The 21,854-nt window shown below is 36.5% G+C and overlaps 1 protein-coding gene across 5 annotated transcripts in view; it reads left to right on the forward strand.

Moving 5' to 3' along the window:
- The window catches only part of dmd (dystrophin), a 183,206-nt gene that overhangs the window by 48,483 nt on the left and 112,869 nt on the right, over positions 1-21,854 (forward strand). For all 5 annotated transcript variants that reach the window (XR_009203704.1, XM_058380899.1, XM_058380897.1 and 2 more), the window contains 29 exons: positions 5-118; positions 279-434; positions 576-746; positions 1,256-1,438; positions 1,531-1,665; positions 3,269-3,421; positions 4,497-4,658; positions 4,871-4,978; positions 5,196-5,369; positions 7,354-7,509; positions 7,988-8,158; positions 8,561-8,737; positions 8,965-9,087; positions 9,867-10,037; positions 10,153-10,269; positions 10,535-10,666; positions 11,103-11,255; positions 11,488-11,652; positions 11,752-11,862; positions 14,279-14,421; positions 15,043-15,166; positions 15,888-16,063; positions 16,278-16,425; positions 16,561-16,692; positions 18,936-19,073; positions 19,247-19,324; positions 19,456-19,537; positions 19,692-19,855; positions 21,642-21,759. Coding sequence is in view for 4 of the 5 variants with exons in the window: in XM_058380899.1 (XP_058236882.1) it covers positions 5-118; positions 279-434; positions 576-746; positions 1,256-1,438; positions 1,531-1,665; positions 3,269-3,421; positions 4,497-4,658; positions 4,871-4,978; positions 5,196-5,369; positions 7,354-7,509; positions 7,988-8,158; positions 8,561-8,737; positions 8,965-9,087; positions 9,867-10,037; positions 10,153-10,269; positions 10,535-10,666; positions 11,103-11,255; positions 11,488-11,652; positions 11,752-11,862; positions 14,279-14,421; positions 15,043-15,166; positions 15,888-16,063; positions 16,278-16,425; positions 16,561-16,692; positions 18,936-19,073; positions 19,247-19,324; positions 19,456-19,537; positions 19,692-19,855; positions 21,642-21,759 (4,135 nt within the window). In the remaining variant the exon portion in view is untranslated. The remainder of the gene's footprint in view (positions 1-4; positions 119-278; positions 435-575; positions 747-1,255; positions 1,439-1,530; positions 1,666-3,268; positions 3,422-4,496; positions 4,659-4,870; positions 4,979-5,195; positions 5,370-7,353; positions 7,510-7,987; positions 8,159-8,560; positions 8,738-8,964; positions 9,088-9,866; positions 10,038-10,152; positions 10,270-10,534; positions 10,667-11,102; positions 11,256-11,487; positions 11,653-11,751; positions 11,863-14,278; positions 14,422-15,042; positions 15,167-15,887; positions 16,064-16,277; positions 16,426-16,560; positions 16,693-18,935; positions 19,074-19,246; positions 19,325-19,455; positions 19,538-19,691; positions 19,856-21,641; positions 21,760-21,854) is intronic.

The raw sequence follows: 21,854 nt of genomic DNA on the forward strand, positions 1-21,854 counted from the left end.
ATAGAATGACACAAAGACCCTGCAGAATTGGATGGCCGAGGTTGATATTTTTTTGAATGAGGAGTGGCCAGCTTTAGGAGATTCAGAGGCTCTTGAGAAGCAACTTGAACAGTGCACAGTGAGTTTTTAATGATTTATTGACTGTGTTGAAAAAACGCTACTGAAAATTCAGAAGGATGGATGGACTGACTGACTAGTTAAAAAACAAAAACATTTATTCATTAATTATTTAATTCATTTATTGATTGATTTTATATTATTGTTTATTTATTCACCAGGCCTTAGTTAATGACATTCATACTGTCCAACCTAGTCTTAATGGTATCAATGAGGTTGGACAGGCCTTGAAGAAGGAAGCAGAGCCACAGTTTGCTGTCAAAATACAGAAGCTGCTTGATGACCTTAATTCTCAGTGGGAACTAATTTGCAAACAGGTAATGATTAACAGTCCTAATAAAAGATCTGATTTTGCACAAGATAAAAAAAAAAAATACATTCATCGAAGAATTTAAGTGTGTCTACCTGATGTTTAGGTGAAATGGATTGTTATCTTGTATTTGTGGTTTATTCTTTAGGCATATGCAAAAAAATCTGCCTTGAAAGGTGGTCTGGATATGACAGTGAGTTTAAAGAAGGAGATGCAAGAGATGCAAGAGTGGATTACACAAGCAGAAGAAGATTATCTAGAGAGTGATTTCCATTATAAAACACCTGAAGAACTCCATATTGCAGTGGAGGAACTTAAGGTTTGTATATTTCAAACAGAATGGCCAGCTTTTTAACTGTTGTTTTCTAAAAACATATTTACTGTTCCTTATAACAATGATAATGGGGTAATGTTTTGCAGGAACTGTAATATTTACTCTTAATGTTCCTTTGATAACACCTTTGTGTACAATTATCAGTGCATTATCTCTGCCTAATCAGCTGAATCAAGTTAGGGGTTCATAAATAATTAACGCCTCATTTGAACTGTTAAAAAAATCAACAAAAAATGTTAAGGCAAATTATCTCATTAAGTCACAAAGGGGTTAACCCTCAGTGCTGGTCCCAAGCCTGGATAAATTGGGAAGATTGCATCAAGAAGGGCATTCTGAGTAAAACTTGTGCCAAACCAAATTTGTCAGATTAATTTCGGGTGATCTGCTCTGGCAACCCCGAACAGGGAGCAGCCAATGGACAACAACAACATGAGTGTGTGAAACCAAAGAAAAATACTTTAAATGTCTTTTATTTGTGTTGTATCAACTTTCAGAGAGCTCAAGAAGAAATCCACCAGAAAGAAATAAAAGTAAACCTTCTGGAAGATAAAGTTAACAATTTTATTGAAAAGGCTCCACCCACAGCCCATGAGGCCCTAAAGGCAGAACTAAATGTTTTAACTTCCAACTACCAGCGGCTGTGTAGTCGACTTGATGGGAAGTACAAGACATTAGAGGTAATCTGAATGATGTAAATATGAGAATTTTCACCATTCTGTTACAAAAGACATCCAACTTAATGCATCATTCCATTTGTATCAATTTGCAGGAGGTGTGGGCTTGCTGGTGTGAATTGTTGAGTTTCTTGGAACAGGAAAATGCTTGGATGGATCTATTAGAACAGAAACTTAATGAGGTGGAGAACTTTCAAGGAGGAGCAGACAAAATTGCTGAGTCTCTGGCTGTAAGTAATGCACAATTTGAAAGATTTTTATTAACCATTTATATCTTAAAATACTAAATTGTATCAGTTTGAGATATATTACACCATCGCCACCAGTCCTGACTGTTGAAATAAGACAGGTTGGGCCTATGGATTGATGCTGTTGGCACCAAAGTCTGACCCTAACTTCTGTGTGCCTCAGAAGAAATTTTCCAGTCTTCAGCTGTCCAGGTTTGGTTAGCCTGTGCCAGCTACAACCTCAGTTATCTCTTCTAAACTGACAGAAGTGGAACCAAAGTGGGCTAAAGGGCTGAGCTTAGGTTCAGAAGGGTACCCTCAGAAAGCTGCGTTCTTCAGACTGCATTTTTCAGCACTCTCCACAGACGTTCTATAGGATTAAACGCTTGGAAAATGCCACTAGGGACAGCAGCATACTGGAGCCCAGTACAAGGCCCTTGCCTTGAATTCATGCCTTGAATTTAGTTGCTTGGTGTTCTGAAAATAAGCCAGGTGCTTATGGTCAGTCCAAATGATGAATGGGTGCTTGGCATCATCAAGCCAGTGCCTCCACTCCTCCAGGACCAACTTCACAGCCAGCAACGTTCCCTGTGTCATAGATATGCTTGGCAGGAGTAACAGTAGTCAGTGAGAGGAATTGTAGCAATTGTTGGAATTTTGGTTCTGAATGCTGTGAGAGGCCTCTACCTCAACAATGAACCACGATGAACTGGACACAATTATTTGGGCTGAACTAATACAGGGGCTGAGCTGACAATTTCCTTCAGCATGTTGAATGTTCGATATGCATCAGAGGACCACAAGAATGGATGGAGTTGCCGCAACCTGACTATAGCAGCTTCTCTTACTCTTGGACAGGATGGTGAAATATTTTCCATCGTTTGGTGGTGAAGGACGAGAAGGTGGAACACAGAGCTGGCTACCTGTCCCAGATGGCGGTGGCCTAGGCATGTCCTTTCAGCAGTCCCATGTTGTAGTCTTCTTAGATCTTGCCATTGTCAGTAGAGTAGGTTTGTGGCTGCTAGGCAAACACAAGAATACATTGAAAGAGAAAGCACATTCATCTCCCCAGCTTGGCCCTGGGTCAGGAACATGACTTCATGCCATGGAGAGCTGGGAAAGTACGAGGCAGAGGCTACTGAGGCAGGCTGAAGGCTAAAAGACCTCTGGGCCAATTGGGGGAAGATACAAAACAGTTGCTGATGGAGGAGCTCAATTTGGGCCACCATATTGCACTTTCTCTCTGTGAGTTGTTGAGTGCTGGCTGAGGTGTGAACCATAGCAGGAGAGAGCTGCAGGTAGGTGGACTGGTTCTGCTAAGGGACCAAAACATGGGATCTGATTCTGAAGTCTACAGCCAGATCACTCTGCTATCATGACAGGAACAGGGGAATTTAGAAGCAGAATATAGACCTAATGTAGAAGGTTAAATGGGTTTTATTTAAGGCAACTGTGGATAGGAGAGTGTGTTAGCAGAGCGATAGGGCATGCCTCTCGAGACCTGGAAACTCTGCTAGGCAGTGTGGGTGTCAGGTACTCAAAGTTTCATTTCAAAGTTAGTTTCATGTTTTATTAAACGTCTGTTCTTGTACTGTTTTTGTTCCAGTCCTTAGATACCATGATAAAACAACATCCTGAATATAATCGTAATCAGATTCGTGAGTTGTCCCAGACCCTCATGGATGGAAGAGTCCTTGATGAACTCATTCATAAGAAGGTGGATGATTACAACATTCGCTGGGATGAACTTATGCAAAGGGTATGCTTTTGACATACATATGGTATTAATGTAGCTCTTATTTTAAAGTTTTAACCCATTTATGAACCTTGGTTTTTATATATATACCGATCAGTCATAAAATAAACTGAAAATAAAAATAAACAGTGAAAAAAATGATTATCTTGTTAGTGTCACCTGTTAAAGGTTAGGGCAGGGGACTCCATCCTTTTTTCCTCTGAGCGTTAATTTGACAAATTATGGTGGACAAGAGCTACTCATGTTTTATTAGTAGTAACATTTATATAGCTTATAAGTCAAACCAGCTAAATAAGCTATTTTTGTGTGAACCTTTTTTTTTTAATGTCAATATCGAACAGTCATATTTTACAATAAATCATTTTTACTTCACATAAGCAGCATGTTAATTGATTTAATACAACAGGTTTGCTGACTAGATTTATCAGGTTCTATCGTCAGATTTCATTCACATAGTTTCTGTTGTTTATCAGCAAATTGTTACTAACAAGTCCCATGACACATACCCTGATGTCCTCAGCAAGACTGAAAAAGACTCTTTTCATAAAAAAGGGAACATCTTTGATATTGAAGGTAATATTAATTTTCAAAGCAGAGACTGGAAATTGTATTGGACTTGTGCCCGGGGAGTCAGATTTCGGTACAACGTTGAAAAGGGGCTTTATTGAGTTAATTTGACTTTAGCAAGTTATGGTATATTAAGCAACAAGTGAAAAGTAGCAAAGGTGGAAGCAAGAAAAATGGCCAAGCATAAGGATCTGAGTGTCTTTGACAAGGGCCAAATTGTGGTGGCTGGATGACAGGACAAGTGCTTATCCAAAATGGCAAGCACTTTGGGATGTTACCAGCCAGATATATTTGATGTAACAAATTTACACCCTGTTGCATTGGTGGTCAGTTTTGTAAGGAAACTGGCTTTTGGGATTTTCAAAGCAAAGAATCTGCCGTATTTCTTCTGGACACTTTGATTGATGTGCTTGGTTTTGTTTTTGCAAATAAAATCTGACAGCCATTTTTATTTTTGCCTTTTTCCATTTGTTAAAATTATTCTTCTCTCTATTATCCTTTACTATAACAGGCTTTGCAAAGGCGACAGGAGCTAGAGAAGAGCTTACAGTGGGTGAACAAGAATGACAAAACTCTGCGTTTAATCCAAGATTCTCTAAAGGCAACTGATCGACATTTGACTGCATATCTTACAGATGGTATAGACGCTGCTCAGATACCTCAGGAAGCTCAGGTTTGCATATTTCTCAGTGTAACACCATGTTTTTTTCAGTTTAATACAGGATTTTCTTAATATATTATATAACTTTATAATATCTACTATAACTATCTACTATAACTTGTATAACTCTTTCTATAACTTGTACCATGGGTGTTCAGAAAATATCTGAATATGCTTTTTAAACTGCTTTTTTTTAACATATTTTATTATTATTATTATTATAGAAAATTCAAACTGAACTGAGTGGTCATGAAACGACTCTAGATGGTATGAAGAAAAGTTGCAGTGAAGATTCATCAGATAAAATGGTCACTGAGATTGATGCTACATATGTGAGCATTAAAAACTTGTGTTTTCTAATTTCACAATAAAATACAGACAAAAGTAAATTAGGCATATGGCTGCTGCATCAACTTAAGTCTAGTAATTTCTTCACATGTTCGTTATGGTACAAAAGCACCAACATAGTTATATATATTAATTACAGCCAACCAATGAATGTGAGCTTAAAATACAAGTAATTACATTGTTTTTCTTCTTCTTTGTAAGGCTAAATTATTGGATGTGAAAGCAAAGTTTCGACTTTTCCAAAAGCCGGCCAACTTTGATCAGAGGTTGAAAGAATGTGAACGTGCATTGGAAGAAGTGAAGTGTGATCTTGAGGTGCTGAGCATCCACAGTGTAGAGCAGGAGGTGGTGCAGTCCCAGTTGGAGCAGTGCATGGTGGGTATTATATGTGTTGTGCTTCTTTATAAATTTTAAAAGATTTCATTCTTTACACATTTATGGTTCTTATGTGAATGTCAATCCAGTTGCATTAACATGGACTTTGGATTATAAACACTATATGGCCAAAGTATGCATGTTCCTCCACCTTTACTGGAAAAAAAAAAGCATCTACAATGCTGAGAAGGCTTACACTAGGTTTTGCAATCATGGCTGTGGGGTTTGTGTTCATTCAGTCACAAGAACACAAGAGATGTTAAAATGGTATTCTCAGATGTACCAATGTGTCCTTGATCTTACAGATGCACCAATGTTTAAATGAATGAACAGGAAGCCTGTTGGTGGAATTTGCCCGTGCTTATTTTACAGTTAACTTTGATTGTACATAAATAAGGGACCATTATGTCTATTACTATGATTTTTATGTTGTATTCATCCCTTCTTTAAGGCTGAGTCGCATACTCAAACCTGCAAAATATATTGAGCAGTAATATAGTAGCTAAATCTTGCACAACATCATGATTTTGTGCAGTATTCCATAGCCATGTCAAACTGTGCAAGTCGTACTACACTGCATACTAGAAAAAGAAATTAACTTTGCATTAACTATTACTATGCAGTCTTGAGAATCTACCCTTTTGAGACAAAACAGATTAACTCAACTTAAAAATATAAAGAAAAAACATTAACCTGGTTGTTTGTTTATTTTTTTAAGGTTGTAATCCTTAACTGAGCAACTTTTACTTGTAGTTACCTCACAGGTTTTTGAAATGATTTCATTTGTGTTTTGAGTTGTTATTGTGTTGTAAGGTAAAGAATTTTATTCATGTCCTACATACTTGCCTAACAATGGCACTCCAGTTATTTGCAAAAATAGATGCTTGGTGATATTCATGATTCCTTTGACCTTGTCTTGTCCCCAGTTCCAGCTAATGAGAAATATCCATATAACAAGTGTGCCACAATTATGTTCTTTGAGTGATAATGATAAGCTGTCATGTTTTTGCGCCAAAATTTTTGAATTTTGCCCAAAAAGTTTGATCTCATCAGACCATAACATGTTGTCACATATTTTTGTTTGTTTTGGGAGAACTGGCTTCTGTCTAGCGAGTCTACCCCATAGCTAAGATATTTAAATACTATGAGAGATTATTGTCATGTTTAGGAAGTGACCATTACTTAACAGATGTGTGTGTGCGTGTGTCTGTGTGTGTGTGCGCGTGTGTCTGTGTGTGTGTGTGAGCATATATACTGTTCTATAAACCCCGGAACAATAACCTCCTGTGTTCCTCATCACTTGAAACCAAATTTAATATAAAATTTTGAAAAAAGGGAAAGACCATGTATTTTTAATGCTGCTGCTTTAAAAATGATTGTCTGCTACTTTAATAACACAAACAATGAACGGTGGTAATCATCAACTTTGAAAGCAGTGTGTAATGTTTGATGAGGGCCAGAGGCATCTTGTATCAATGGATTAGAAAGCCTGTTTTTGGCACCCACAATGTATTATTTTAGGATACGAAATGTAAAGAGGTTTCTTTTTGTATTTTACGAAACCAAATGCAATAGCACCACCAGCTCTGTGACTGTCATGTCAGGTGATTGCACAAAGTGACACACCACATAGATTTGCACTTAATTTGGGTTAATATATTGTAGCTTATTTCATTGATGCATGCAGTATTTGTTATCTGTCATCAATAGTCATGTGAATCATGTGAAATTTAGACAGATTGTCTAATCAGAATACAAATAACATGTTATGACAGGACATAACAAGACTATGTTTTGTAGGAGGATTGAAATTTGTTTCTGTTCCATAATTACTATTTGTTTTTTTGGAGGTTTTTTTTCAAGAAAAATCCATGTTGTCCACCATAGTGGGAAACTCAGCCTAAAAGATTAAGATTCACCACAATTAATTCTCATGATGCTAATTCAATATTTTAATCCAAATCATACATTTTTTATTTTGCAGAAGTTGTATAAAAATCTAAGTGAAGTGAAATCGGAAGTGGAGATGGTAATTAAGACAGGAAGGCAAATTGTGCAGAGACAGCAGACAGAGCAACCAAAAGAGCTGGATGACCGTTTAACAAGTCTTAAACTTTTGTACAACGACTTGGGTGCACAGGTATGATAAGACTGTGCTTCACAGGTAATGTAATGATGCATTTCAGAGAACTGACTCTCTCATTATGATAATTCTGTCATGGCTGGTCTTAAATATTTACCAAAAAATAATTACATTTTAAATAAAAAAAATTAGGATGCTACATTGCTTGGTGCTTTAAGCTTTTTTTGTTGTTTCAGCAAGCGTTGTTGAGGTTTGGCTGAAAAATATTAAATGAGAAAAATGCCTAGGTATTGTCTAAAGTATTGATCTGTATTAGGGACCTGGCCTGAATTTAATTTGTAAGAAATAATATAATAGTAAATAAATTATTAGTAGCTCACACTAAGGACCTTTAATGTAATTTAATATATTTCATTAGTGTCTTCTGTCTGCACATAATGTTAAATGTTATTAATCATTTTAAATATATCAGCAGTTTGTTGATGACTAGTAATTGAAATTGTTTCTCAGTAAACCTGTCTCGTTGTTTGTGTAGGTCACTGAAGGAAAGCAAGCACTAGAAAAAAGTTTGAAGTTACTGCGAAAATTTAAAAAAGACATTAAAACTCTAACAGAATGGTTAGCAGCTGTGGATAGTGAACTGACTCGTCGGTCATCGGTGGAAGGAATGCCTAATGACCTAGAAGCGGAGCTGACATGGGCCAAGGTGCATAAACTCTCAGAATTACTGATACTGTATATTGAACTTGAAATGTTTGGAATCTAAATACTGAAATGTAATCAAGTACAGCCTTCAGTACTCATATATAACTTCCATTTTATATAAAAGTATAAATCATTTAAATAGAATCTTTTTTTTAAATACGTCTATTTCTGAGTGAGACATTTTATTTCTGTCTGTATGTGTCTGTAGTTACAAAAAAATAGTACAATTTTTTGTTGTTATTTTTTCAAATCCTGTAATTTATGCCCACACTATATCACTGAATATTGAGTATGATTTTCCAGTCTCTACCTTGTTTTTGTTTACCAGCCAGACTTACAAACAACCAAGGAGCTTGCAAAGGAGTGGTGAATTACATAATTGCTGTAACAATTTTTTTTCCAGGCCACACATAAGGCTACAGAGCAACACACACCCCAGCTCTGTTTAATAAGAGATTTAGCAGAAGCCCTAAAAGCACTGCTAACAGAGGAAAGCCTAATAGATGACAAAGTCAGCCTGTTGAACAGCAACTGGATTGCTGTGACATCCCGCAGTGAACAGTGGTTAAATTTGTTGCTGGTGAGAAAAGGCTGATTATATTCTCAGATACTTGTCCTTCAGTTGACTATTCATTACATATTTTCTCTAATCTCATATGTAGCAATGTAATAAATGCAGAATATAATATAAATATGTATACATGAAACAGTTTTATAAACATATTCAGAAAAAATTACCCGAATAAGACTGAAAGAATATATATACCTTTCTCATCAAAATTTTATATAGCGTTCTCTGTTTGACAGGATTACCAGAGTCAGATGAATACACTGGAACAGAATGTTGCTCATATAAATGCCTGGATGGATGGAGCTGAGACTCAGTTAGACAATCTGGAGAACCAGGGCTGCGTTAACCATGTCATCAAGGTTTGCATCTTATAAATATATTTGGCCATAGCATTATACTGTCTCCACCGACTTGCCTTAGTGCATCCTCATGACAGCTCTTTCCCAGACAGGCTAGCCTTCACGCCCTACGTGCATCAGTGACCCTTAGTCACCCATGATTCTTTTGCCAGTTTACTGGTTGTCCATGATTAGATCACTTTTATTTAGATATTTTCCACTGCATACTATAAACACTGCTTTCAGCACCTTAATTTGAGAACCAACTGTTCATTTGCTTTCCACTTGGTGTGTGCCCAGTAAATATATTTCCCCAGCAGCATGTTGCTGTGACCTCTAAGAGTTTAGAAAACACATATTGCTGATTTTGTGATTGCATGATTTGGGCAGAAAATAATAGAAATAAAAACAAAGTTGTTTAAAATTTACATAGACATTTAGTCATTTGACCAATTTGGAGTATAAACAAAAAATATGCAAATATGAAACATATGCATAATCCCACATACTTGGACCACTACTCACTTTATTACCTTTGAGAATCAACTTTTCACTTGCTGCCATGTAGCACACTCTTTGACAGGTGCCATTATAATGAGAACCTAAGTGGTTATAATATTATAGTGTGTGTGTGTGTGTGTGTGTGTGTGTGTGTGAGATGCCTATAACATTTTTATTATTCTACATACAGAATAATTGGATTTCTTTAAGTAGAATCATAGTATGTACATTATGTATATAACATTTTAGTATAACATTTTATAACATGATTTTCTTTGTAACTCACTAAAACTGATCAGAGTCTACAAGCAGAATTGGAGGAAATACGTGGAAAGGTAGTGGATGTCCAAAATCTTGGTGAAGACCTCATTAAAACCAGGGGGGAGAACTGCAAAACTCAAATAGAGCCCAAGCTGAATCAGCTCAGTCAACGCTTTGAGATGATTAGCAGAAGGATTCTTCATGGACAGGTAACTAAAATTGTTGAGGCATGTTGTTTTTTATCTGATTTTAACAGAACATGGGAACTCAAAAGTAATATTCTGATTATTTTGTATGTCATTTTTATGCTAATGACCTATACAGGCTTCCTCTCAAGAGTTAGAAGAGTACCACAGGCAAGCTAATATGTGGCTGCTCAAGCTAGAAGAAGAGATAAAACTTGGTGAAAACATCAAAGAAGAGGATTTCATAGAAGATGCAGTAAGAAGATTATTGCATTTTTATATTAATTGAATTGAATTACTTATTTCTACAACTATATTATATTGTAGGAATCCTTTAATAATTACTTTTGTTGTCAGGGAGACTGTTGTTTGTATGAAACAACCATCTGGCCTGTACCTAAATCACAATAGCATGTAACTGTGACCTCAAAGAGTGGAGAATACAGGCCCCACATACTGCTGACCTTAAAGAATATAAAAAAAATCCCACATGCTGATTTTCTGTACATATGCTTTTGCAGGTTGTTGATGAAGATGAACTAAAGGACCTGTTCTTAAAAGGAGAAAATCTGCTAAAGAGAACCACAGATCCAGCAAAGACAACAGTTTCTCAAAAACATAATTTACTCCATGATAAATACAACACCCTGAAGGTACAGAAATAGAATCACATGGAAGTATATCATAGCATAGTTTAAAGACGAAGCATTCAGAGATACTGAAGACAAATCCGTAAATGTCCAAAACAGGCAAAATAAATCAAGCTAATGAGTAGAAACTAGAGGCACAGAAACAAGATGAAAAGAACAATGCACGTAAGATAAACACAAAATATTTAGAGAAACAGAGATTTGCATTTAAACTGCCTTTACCTTTTTAAAAACAGCACACATATTGAATATAATATGGAATATAATGTATGGAATATGAAATATCTGACTCAGTCAGTATATACTGAATACATTTTACTGTAAAACCATGTTTAAAATAAAAATTGCAAGGCCAGTTGGATAGTTTCCATTACCTTAATGTTGTTTCACAGTATTTAAAAAAAAAGTATATTTTAACTTATTTACTTTGTATTGATAGAGCCTGAGGGCGCTTAGGAAGAAGAAGACACTTACTTTTGCCCCACAGTGGTACCAGTTCTGTAAGAGGTCAGAGGACATGATGCACTGGCTTGACAACACTGAGAAGATGGTGGCTGAACTGCAGGATTCTGCAACTCAACCAAAAGTAAAGGTAATAACATATGTTAAAAGATCTACAGAGCTTCCCTGTTATAAAGCCATTTAATATGTATGGACAACTTATTTTGATATTATTAATAAAAATTATTCAGATACACAACGTTAATCAAAACCTTTTTACTGCTGTATCATAACCTGTGACATATTTAGCCCAATAATGCAAACATATAACAACACTGTGTTATCAAAATGAGATTTTCTGTTTTATTTTTGATAAATTGGAGATTGCCAATGAGATCGAACAACAGCGTCCAGTACTTGAAGATTTGCAGAGAGTTGGTCACAAGCTGTCAGAGGATGGCTTTATCAAACTGGTGGAACCACGCCTCATTCCAATTAATAAACGCTGGGAACAGCTGGATAGGAAATTTGAAACATATCATGTCAATGTGAGTATGGTTGAGAATGCATGCTGTGTACTTATATTGTACAACAATGACTGAAGTAACACTGATTTCTGTTTATGACTTTTACTCTGTTCTGTAAAGGAACTGCAAACATTACTGCATATTATTGAAGAAAATGATTCGCTTCTGAACTCGTCTATGTGGTGGTCAGACATAACTGAAAATATATCCACGCAAGAAAAGTGCCTTAAGGTAAGATTACTAGTTATATACTAGGTAAAACCTATACACTAGGTCACCTCATTAATTTGATGAGTCCTCTTAAAGGGGAAGATGTATCAAGACAATTTTTTGACCATGGAAATCTATGGTAGTCATACCAGTTCCCATGATTTATATTTAAGAGCAGTGCCTATCACCTATAGCATTGTCATTGTGATCATCTGTGCAGAACCAAAAGCCTTTTGTCAGGCTTTGGAAGTAGCAGTTAGGGAGAATTCTGGGGACTACAAGGACTTAAGAGGACATAAGGACATAAGAGGCTTTCTTATGCTGAATGTTTATGTTAAAACTTTGCATAATCATATACCACCAAATGAACCAGTGGCTGTTGTTTCATGTAAAAACACTAGAAGGTTGTGATCTGTAAAAACAGTAACAGGATCAGAGCTAGAAAGAATAAAAACCTTTTTAGAAATTTTTTTTTAATTTTTTAAAAAATTTTAGAGGGTAAACTAAAAGGCAAGGACTTTACAAATGGGGTCACCAACTTGACAACTACAATAATCAATTTACCTGTGCCATATTAAAACTGTGAATTAGAATATTCATTAGCTTGATGCATTAAGAACAATTGAATTGTTGAATGGTTGTACGATTTGTATGGAATTAGATTATTGACACATGATCAAGCTCACAGCAAGGTCTATCTATCTATCTATCTATCTATCTATCTATCTATCTATCTACAGGGGTTGGACAATGAAACTGAAACACTGGCCAATTTAGTGTTGGAGGTTTAATGGCTAAATTTGACCAGTCTGGTGGCCAATCTTCATTGATTGCACATTCCACCAGTAAGAGCAGAGTGTGAAGGTTTAATTAGCAGAGTAATAGCACAGTTTTGCTTAAAATATTGCAATGCACATAACATTATGGGTGACATATCAGAGTTCAAAAGAGGACAAATTGTTGGTGCACGTCTCCCTGGCGCATCTGTGACTAAGACAGCAAGTCTTTGTGATGTATCAAGAGCCACGGTATCCAGGGTAATGTCAGCATACCACCAAGAAGGACGAACCACATCCAACAGGAGTAACTGTGGACGCAAGAGGAAGCTGTCTGAAAGGGATGTCCGGGTGCTAACCCGGATTGTATCCAAAAAACATAAAACCACAGCTGCCCAACTCACTGCAGAATTAAATGTGCACCTCAACTCTCCTGTTTCCACCAAAACTATCCGTCGGGAGCTCCACAGGGTCAATGTACATGGCCGGGCTGCTATAGCCAAACCTTTGGTCACTCGTGCCAATGCCAAACGTCGGTTTCAATGGTGCCAGCAGCGAAAATCTTGGGCTGTGGACAATGTGAAACATGTATTATTCTCTGATGAGTCCACCTTCACTGTCTTTCCCACATCCGGGAGAATTACGGTGTGGAGAAGCCCCAAAGAAGCGTACCACCCAGACTGTTGCATGCCCAGAGTGAAGCAGGGGGTGGATCAGTGATGGTTTGGGCTGCAATATCATGGCATTCCCTAGGTCCAATACTTGTGCTAGATGGGCGCGTCACTGCCAAGGACTACTGAACCATTCTGGAGGACCATGTGCACCCAATGGTTCAAACATTGTATCCTGAAGGTGGTGCCGTGTATCAGGATGATAATGCACCAATACACACAGCAAGACTGGTGACAGAGTGGTTTGATGAACATGAAAGTGAAGTTGAACATCTCCCATGGCCTGCACAGTCACCAGATCTAAATATTATTGAGGCACTTTGGGGTGTTTTGGAGGAGCGAGTCAGGAAACGTTTTCCTCCACCAGCATCACGTAGTGACCTGGCCACTATTCTGCAAGAACAATGGCTCAAAATCCCTCTGGCCACTGTGCAGGACTTGTATCTGTCATTCCCAAAACGAATTGATGCTGTATTGGCCGCAAAAGGAGGCCCTACACCATACGAATGAATTATTGTGGTCTAAAACCAGGCGTTTCAGTTTCATTGTCCAACCCCTGTATCTATCTATCAAGGGTATTTCTGACATAGTAACAAGAAGAATGTTCATTGATGCCACTAATTTTTCTTTTTTCTTCCTCATATTAATACGTAAATCATATTAATACGAAAAATTAGTGGCACTGATGAATTTATTTCAATTTATTCCTTTTGAGAGCCACAAAATTGTAATTAAATAAATAAGTTGAAGCAAACAAACCAACAAATATAAAATTTCTACTGAGTATGATTTTTGATAGAACAATAGTTTCTGCTGTTGTTTGAAAATAGTTTAAACTTTTTTATTGTAAGTATTGATTTTTGCAAGTGTTTTTTTAAAATAAAAGTAAAATATATATATTTAATAATACAAAAAAGAATAATTAACATTCTATTTCACTGTCACGTTTTATTTATACATTTCTATATTCTTCCATATTTTATTATCTAGGAAGTAAAGCATACTTTGGATACTCTTGATTCTCAAGTGACGGCTTGCAAGAAGAAGAACGTACCTCCTCATGTGACTCCACTTGTTCATCTCCTCAGTACCAAGTGGGAAAACCTGAAAAAGCTCTATCAGAATAGGCTAGGGTAAGTAGTAATAAATGCAGAGCACCAGAAATAAGATGTACAGCATCAAGCAGACAGACTTCACCAGATTTAATCTGGTACTCATCTCATATATCTGTGAAAGAGTAGATGATTTTGCTTTATCAGAATATATCAATTAATATTAATTTATGTGATACTGAACTTACTTTTGACTATTGCTATTTTTATTGAAAATGTAATTAAAATATTGTACATTGTTTCCATATAAGTACTAAATGGGTATTTGACTGGAACCAAAAAGGTGGTCTCTTACTTTTGCACAGTACAGTATACTTACTTAGAAAAGAAGAATGCTGTTAGGTGATAATTTTCTCCAGAGATGGCGTTTTAGTTATTTAACAGAAGTTCGGAAGCGGAAAAATGTATTTATTTTTATTTTATTTTATTTTAAGTGGTTTAACAAGAGCTTAAAATATATTATGTTTAATATGGGCTTCCAAATCTTTGTTGATTTAGAAAGTAACTTAGAATTTAATCTAGATTGTGATTGCACTTTTGTAGCAATGTCTGCAGGACTGTACCTTTTACCCTCTCCAACACTGTCTTTGTTCATTTCACATATATCCTGGGCCTTATTTTGTCCAATTTTTCTCTTCCCAGATACTTTGACAAATGCAAGAAATATGGGGAGATGTTAAAAGCCACCCAGGGTTGGTTGACTTTTGCAGAAAAAACTTTATTAATGTATGAAGAAGACCCAAACACCCATATGTGCCACATCAAGGTAATTAATTATTGTAAAAAGCACAAAATCACTCCTCATCTTTGCCAAACAAATCTGCAAATGGGAAATGGCCCACAGTGTGGGAGTTTGAATTATATAGAGTGAGTGGGATCAATTAGTAGATAAAATTAGCTTAGCCTTTCAGCCTTAAACATCATTAACAGCATTAACTCCCCTGTGGATCACTATTGTGACTTTACTATCATTTTTATGCATCCATAAGTTTATAGATTTTATATAGTTTTAGATCACCATTATTCAGTTAGTTCCTGGTTTGATGGCTAATATTTCATTCATGCCTTTTCATCCTTGAACATTGTTTCAGTATACATTTACTAGGCTTCTCCAGCAGAATTTCCTTCAGCAATAAAAAATAACAGTAAACCATTTCTGAAGCCTTTTGAAGATTCTATCAAGCAAGCAGATCCAGCTCTTTTGCCAATATTTTTTATTCTACCCTGCATAACAAACATTTCTCTAGGTCCTAAATCTAGTCCTAATGATCCTCAGGCATGGGAAATTACACTAGAAGATCACTTGCTAGAAAGGTATGAGAGCAGGTGTGTTGTTGTATAAAACCTGACTATGTACAGCCCAAAATCCAAAGTTCCTTGAGGTAGAAAGATGTCAAGAGCAGTGACCAGGCACAATATTTTGGGCAACATTTTTTCCAAATTGTTTAATTTTCAAATTAATAAATAATATAATAAATTACACACAGGACCTGCAGGAAGATATGGAAAATCAAGAGGCAGCAGTGAAAGCACTTAACGCTCTCGGTGAGGACCTAGCGTTGCAGGACAGGAGGGATAATGAAGAACAGATTAAAAATCAACTAGATGCCATCAATACCCGTTGGACTACAGTGTTCAGTCAGCTGTCTGAAATAAAGAGAAGGCAAGTATTAGTGTTTCTTTCTGTATCCTTTCAAATGATGTAGTTCTGGTTTCTTAAAATTGTTGTATTTGTATTTGCTTATTGTAACTTACTGCACATGTACTTGTTTAAGAACATCACTGCAACTATGATCCCAAAGTTGCAGTTGCAAAAGCTGTCAATTTTAGTACAGACATAACTGTTTGCCTCCTTGTTGTTCTTTGAAATTGTTTAGATCTGCAGGGGAAAGGATTGTACTTGCTGAGCTTCATGAAGATATTAGAGAGTTTCAATCTTGGCTAGATAAAGCAGAGTGCGTTGCTGCCCTTCCAGTAGAACCAGATCATAGGGAACAGCTCACCACGGCATTAGAAAAAGTACAGGTAGAGACGTTTTAAATTCTAAAGCATTATTTATCAAGAATACAGGAATAATCAGAAAACTCAACTCATTTATCTGAAAGTCAGTATAACTGACAGGATTTCAGTGTTCTTTTGTTGTGTTTTTGATACCCTTAGGTGAAGTTAACAGAATTACCAGACAGAATGAAAGTATTACACAAAATTAAAACAAAAGCTTCATCCCTGTCTGACGACAAAAACAAGACTTTGGCAAACAGTTTCAAGATCATCAATATGCGATGGGCCAAGGTAATTTAAAAGAAAATCTTTCCTTTGATACACTTCTCTATACTTTTTTTTATACAAATGATTTTGTTTGATAGTCCAATATGTCCAATATGGACTACACATGTTTTATTCTAATTGAATTCATTCATTTGTTTGAATTATTTTATTATTTATTTTATTTGAATGTTATAAAATGTATTCATGGTCTGAATTTGTGATAGGACTAGTTGATATCATATTGATCTAGAAAACATTAAACGCTATTTTCTGGACCTTCTTCAACATCAGCTAATAAACTTCAATGTCCATAAACTGGGCCATCCATATGAAGTATACAAATAAGACAAGTTGACATATGTTGAGAAAGTGTAGATTATCTAATGAACATCAGCAAACAAATTGCCACAATGTTTAGAAGAAGGTGATGGTTGTTAATTGTCTGTAGATAGTTTGCTGAGTCTACAAAAGACAAATCAGAGGGTGTACAGTGAGGGGAAAAAATTATTTGATCCCCTGCTGATTTTGTACATTTGCCCACTGAAAAAGAAATGATCAGTCTGTAATTTTAATGGTAGGTGTATCTGAACAGTGAGAGACAGAATAACAAAAAAAAATCCAGAAAAACACATTTCAAAAAAAATTATAAATTGATTTGCATTTTATTGAGTGAAATAAGTATTTGATCCCTTTGCAAAACATGACTTAGTACTTGGTGGCAAACCCTTGTTGGCAATCACAGACATCAGACATTTCTTGTAGTTGGACACCAGGTTTGCACACATCTCACATCTCAAGGAATTTGGGCCCACTCCTCTTTGCAGATCCTCTCCAAGTCATTAAAGTTTTGTGGCTGAACCTTCAGCTCCCTCCACAGATTTTCTATGGGATTAAGGTCTGGAGACTGGCTAGGCCACTACAGGACCTTAATGTGCTTCTTTTTGATCCACTGCCATTGTTGCCTTGGCCGTGTGTTTTGGGTCATTGTCAGGCTGGAATATCCATCCACGACCCATTTTCAATGCCCTGGCTGAGGGAAGGAGGTTCTCATCCAAGATTTAACGGTAAATGGCCCCGTCCATCGTCCCTTTGATGCGGTGCGGTTGTCCTGTCACCTGGGGATGGTGTACTTGGGGTCATAGGCAGCATTCCTCCTCCTCCAAACACGGCGAGTTGAGTTGATGCCAAAGAGCTGGATTTTGGTCTCATTTGACCACAACACTTTCACCCAGTTCTCCTCTGAATCATTCAGATGTTCACTGGCAAACTTCAGATGAGCCTGTAGATGTGCTTTCTTTAGCAGGGGGACCTTGCGGGTGCTACTGGATTTCAGTCTTTCACGGTGTAGTGTGTTACCAATTGTTTTCTTGGTGACTATGGTCCCAGCTGCCTTGAGATCACTGACAAAATCCCCCAGTGTAATTCTGGGCTGATTCCTTGCCGTTCTCATGATCATTGAAACTCCATGAGGTGAGATCTTGCATGGAGCCCCAGACTGAGGAAGATTGAGAGTCCTTTTGTGTTTCTTCCATTTTGGAATAATCGCACCAACTGTTGTCACCTTCTCACCAAGCTGCTTGGCGATGGTCTTGTAGCTCATTCCATCCTTGTGTAGGTCTACAATCTTGTCCCTGACATCCATGGACAGCTCTTTGGTCTTGGATATGATGGAGAGTTTGGAATCTGATTGACTGCTTCCTTCTGTGGACAGGGTGTCTTTCATACAGTTAATGAGCTGAGATTAAGAGCACTCCCGAGAGTGCTCCTACTGTAATCTCAGCTCCTTACCTGTATAAAAGACACCTGGGAGCCAGAAATCTTTCTGATTGATAGGGGATCAAATACTTATTTCACTCATTAAAATGCAAATCAATGTAGAACTTTTCTGAAATGCGTTTTTCTGGATTTTTTTGTTGTTATTCTGTCTCTCACTGTTCAAATACACCTGCCATTAAAATTACAGACTGATCATTTCTTTTTCAGTGGGCAAACGTACAAAATCAGCAGGGGATCAAATAATTTTTTTCCCTCACTGTACGTGATGGTCAGTATATCACAGAAAATGTAGGGTTGCTGCTATTTTTTCTGCTGTTGCTGCTAGTGCTGTTGTTGTTACCATTTGAGGTAGCCAAAAAACAATATTTTGATGTCGTACAAAATATTTCGAATAAATAAATCTTAGTCAAGGAATGATTTTTTTGGCATGATCAGAAATTATTTTAGAGCTATGCTGGTAATATTTCACTGTCTTCCTGATAATTCCAAAGGTGTCATCTAACATTCCTGAGAAGCAACAACAGATTGAGAATTACTTGAGAGATTTGAATCTGTACCACAAGCTCTCCAGCTGGGCCTCTGCAACTAAGAACCTACTAGAACAATCACCTGAAGCAACTGAACACAAGGTATTCTCTCATATGTAAAGATATATAGGAAACAAAACATCTAAAACAAGTACTTACATTTTATTTGAATATACACAATTTAAATAATGTGATTTAACTTGTGTATGCCCTTGTAATGTATTACAGTGAATAGGCTTAGTGTTGATTCATGGTTGTTTTCTGTCTTCCTTTAGACTGATGATATCCAGTCCAAGAAGTCAGAAATAGAAACAGTTTTGGCAAAAGAGAGACCACTATATCAACCTGAAAGGGTAAATTATTTTCAATGTACATACTGAAATGCAATTTCCAATATGAATTAGGGCAATTCTTTTCCAATACATTTCCAATTTAAAAAATGAAAAAATGATAAATTTCACATTTTTGCTGCACCATTTTTCAGGGCCAGTATGATAGTCTCAGTGCAGACTGGATAACCATTCAAATGCTGCTTAAGGAATGGAAAAATAAATGCCGAGTTGCAAGTAAGCTTTCAAGAATTACAGAAAATAAAAGACATCATGCCATTCTAATCATGGACACAGAATTAAGTATTCTGACTAAAGTTACATTGAACAGTTTACTCATATCTCAGTATTATGCATTGGCTGTAACTTTTATTATTTTCTCATTCTGCAGCTGAATACTTGGCAAGCAGTGCCCCAGATGTTTCATCGATGGACGCATTCAATAATTCAAGTACTGAACTTAATGACTGGCTTTCTCTTCTTGATCACAATATTACACAACGGGTGAGAGTAGGAGATCTCGCTGAAATCAGTGAACTTACTGTGAAACTCAAGGTTAGTGCAGTAAATGACTTTTATTCCATATACCTTGGTGCAATTTTGGTATATGAAACTGTCATCATACTGTATAAAACAACTTTTCATAATAATGTTTGTTCTGAAATTTATTCACTGCCCTAAATGGCACATTGCAGTCTTGCATATTTTTAAACACCTAACTATACTAACTACAGACTGTTTAAATGTTTTTGTTGTTCTTTCGACTGATTCCTGTTCAGGGTCGCCACAGCGGATCATTTGGTCCGCATGTTTCGATTTGGCCCAGGTTTTACACCGGATGCCCTTCCTGACGCAACCCTCCCATTTAAATCGAGCTTGGAACCCGCACTGAGAGTTAACTCTTCAGTGGCTGGGTTACCTAAAAATTATAAATATACTTTATAAATAAATAAAAAAAATGCAAAAAATATTTCTGGTTAAACTGATCAGTTGATTGCTGAATTTGAATCATTTTTGTTTATTGCTCTAACATCCCTGATTCTCTTGAAAATGAGGAAACTGGAGGCAAGCTTGGGACAACTCAAAGCACAGACTCTTTATTGGCTGTGGCTCTTTTTACTCGCTTTTTAGCGGTGATATTTAAAACATACACATTAACATGCACAACTTTGAACTGCTCCACACTCTCTTGCTCATCCCGCCGCTCCTTATCTTAATCACCATTCACTGAAATGAAGAACATTCATTTGCAAAATTTTCCACGTTTGTGTATTCTCCATCACTTACCTTCTCCTGCTCTGCCTCCCATTCACAAAGTGTCATTTGACCTGCAAGTGTTGGACAGCAAAAAAATAACCTTTAAGTTCCTAAATGACCTATAAATCAGATCAGCTGCTAAGATAGCAGGTTTTGGATAGCAGGGTTAGAGTTAGGGTTTTTGATACTATTTCTATTTGACAGGGCACTTTACATTGCATGGCATTATTTTTCAGTGTAATCTTCTATAACTTGTTTTGGTGAAGGGCAGCAAATGACTTCAATTGTTGCGACTGAGTAATAATAGTGTAAACTTCTGGCTCCTGACTCCAGCTCAGATCATTTAGTGTTTTAACATGCACCATAAAAGTCCAGTGTTTATCAAATTATTTGAATGGTCATGTAAACAGCACATGACCATATCCTTGTCTGTAACAATTTTCTCACTGCTAGCAATAAACTCCTTTTTTATCAGTTCATTTTTATTGTAGGAAGATGCTGTAGTACGAAAGTCTTCAAACTGGGGGTGTCATGATTTACAAGATCTGAGATTGTGAGAGAAAAAAATTTTCTGTAATGTTTATTGTTTTATCGTTTTCTATTATTTTGAAATGTAGAGTGTACATGCTATTTTAGTCTTTTTCTTAATCTTGACATGCCATACAAGTGTGGGAGCTCAGCAATAAAAATAGGCAAAATTCCCTGTTCATCTATCTCTGCTAGCATAGAGTGACTCAGTGAAGTGACTCAGTCATAGGCCATAGGCCAAAATATTTCTTGAACAAGCCTGACAGTAATGATGAGAAACAAAAATATGACTTGTGTGTGTGTGTGTGACATTTTATCTACACTGCAAAAACAGGTTGTAGTGCATGCACTGAAAATGCTTGTCCTATTATAGGGAAACTATTATACGTATTGTGATGGTAACAGTATCTTATTTCATATATTTTGATATGAATTTTGATATGATTCTGATATATTCAAATTATGTCTGTAATTATTCAAATTATTTCTGTAATTAACATTTCTCTTAATACATCAGTAAATGCTATTTGTGCCCCGCTTTATTTTTATCTTACAGTCAGCAGTGAAAGACATGGAACAGAGACGCCCACAGCTGAATAAACAGATCACTGCATCTGAAAACCTCAAAAACAAAACCAACAACCCCCAGATGCGTGCTACAATTACAGATCAAAGTAAGCAACATCGCCATTATTGTGCGTAAAATCCCTGTCCAAAAAACCCTTACCTAAGTTAGTTACTGCATTTTTTATGGTAGGGTTTTATCTAT

The sequence above is a fragment of the Hemibagrus wyckioides genome, linkage group LG26 (genome assembly GCF_019097595.1).
Source record: "Hemibagrus wyckioides isolate EC202008001 linkage group LG26, SWU_Hwy_1.0, whole genome shotgun sequence".
NCBI lineage: Eukaryota > Metazoa > Chordata > Actinopteri > Siluriformes > Bagridae > Hemibagrus > Hemibagrus wyckioides.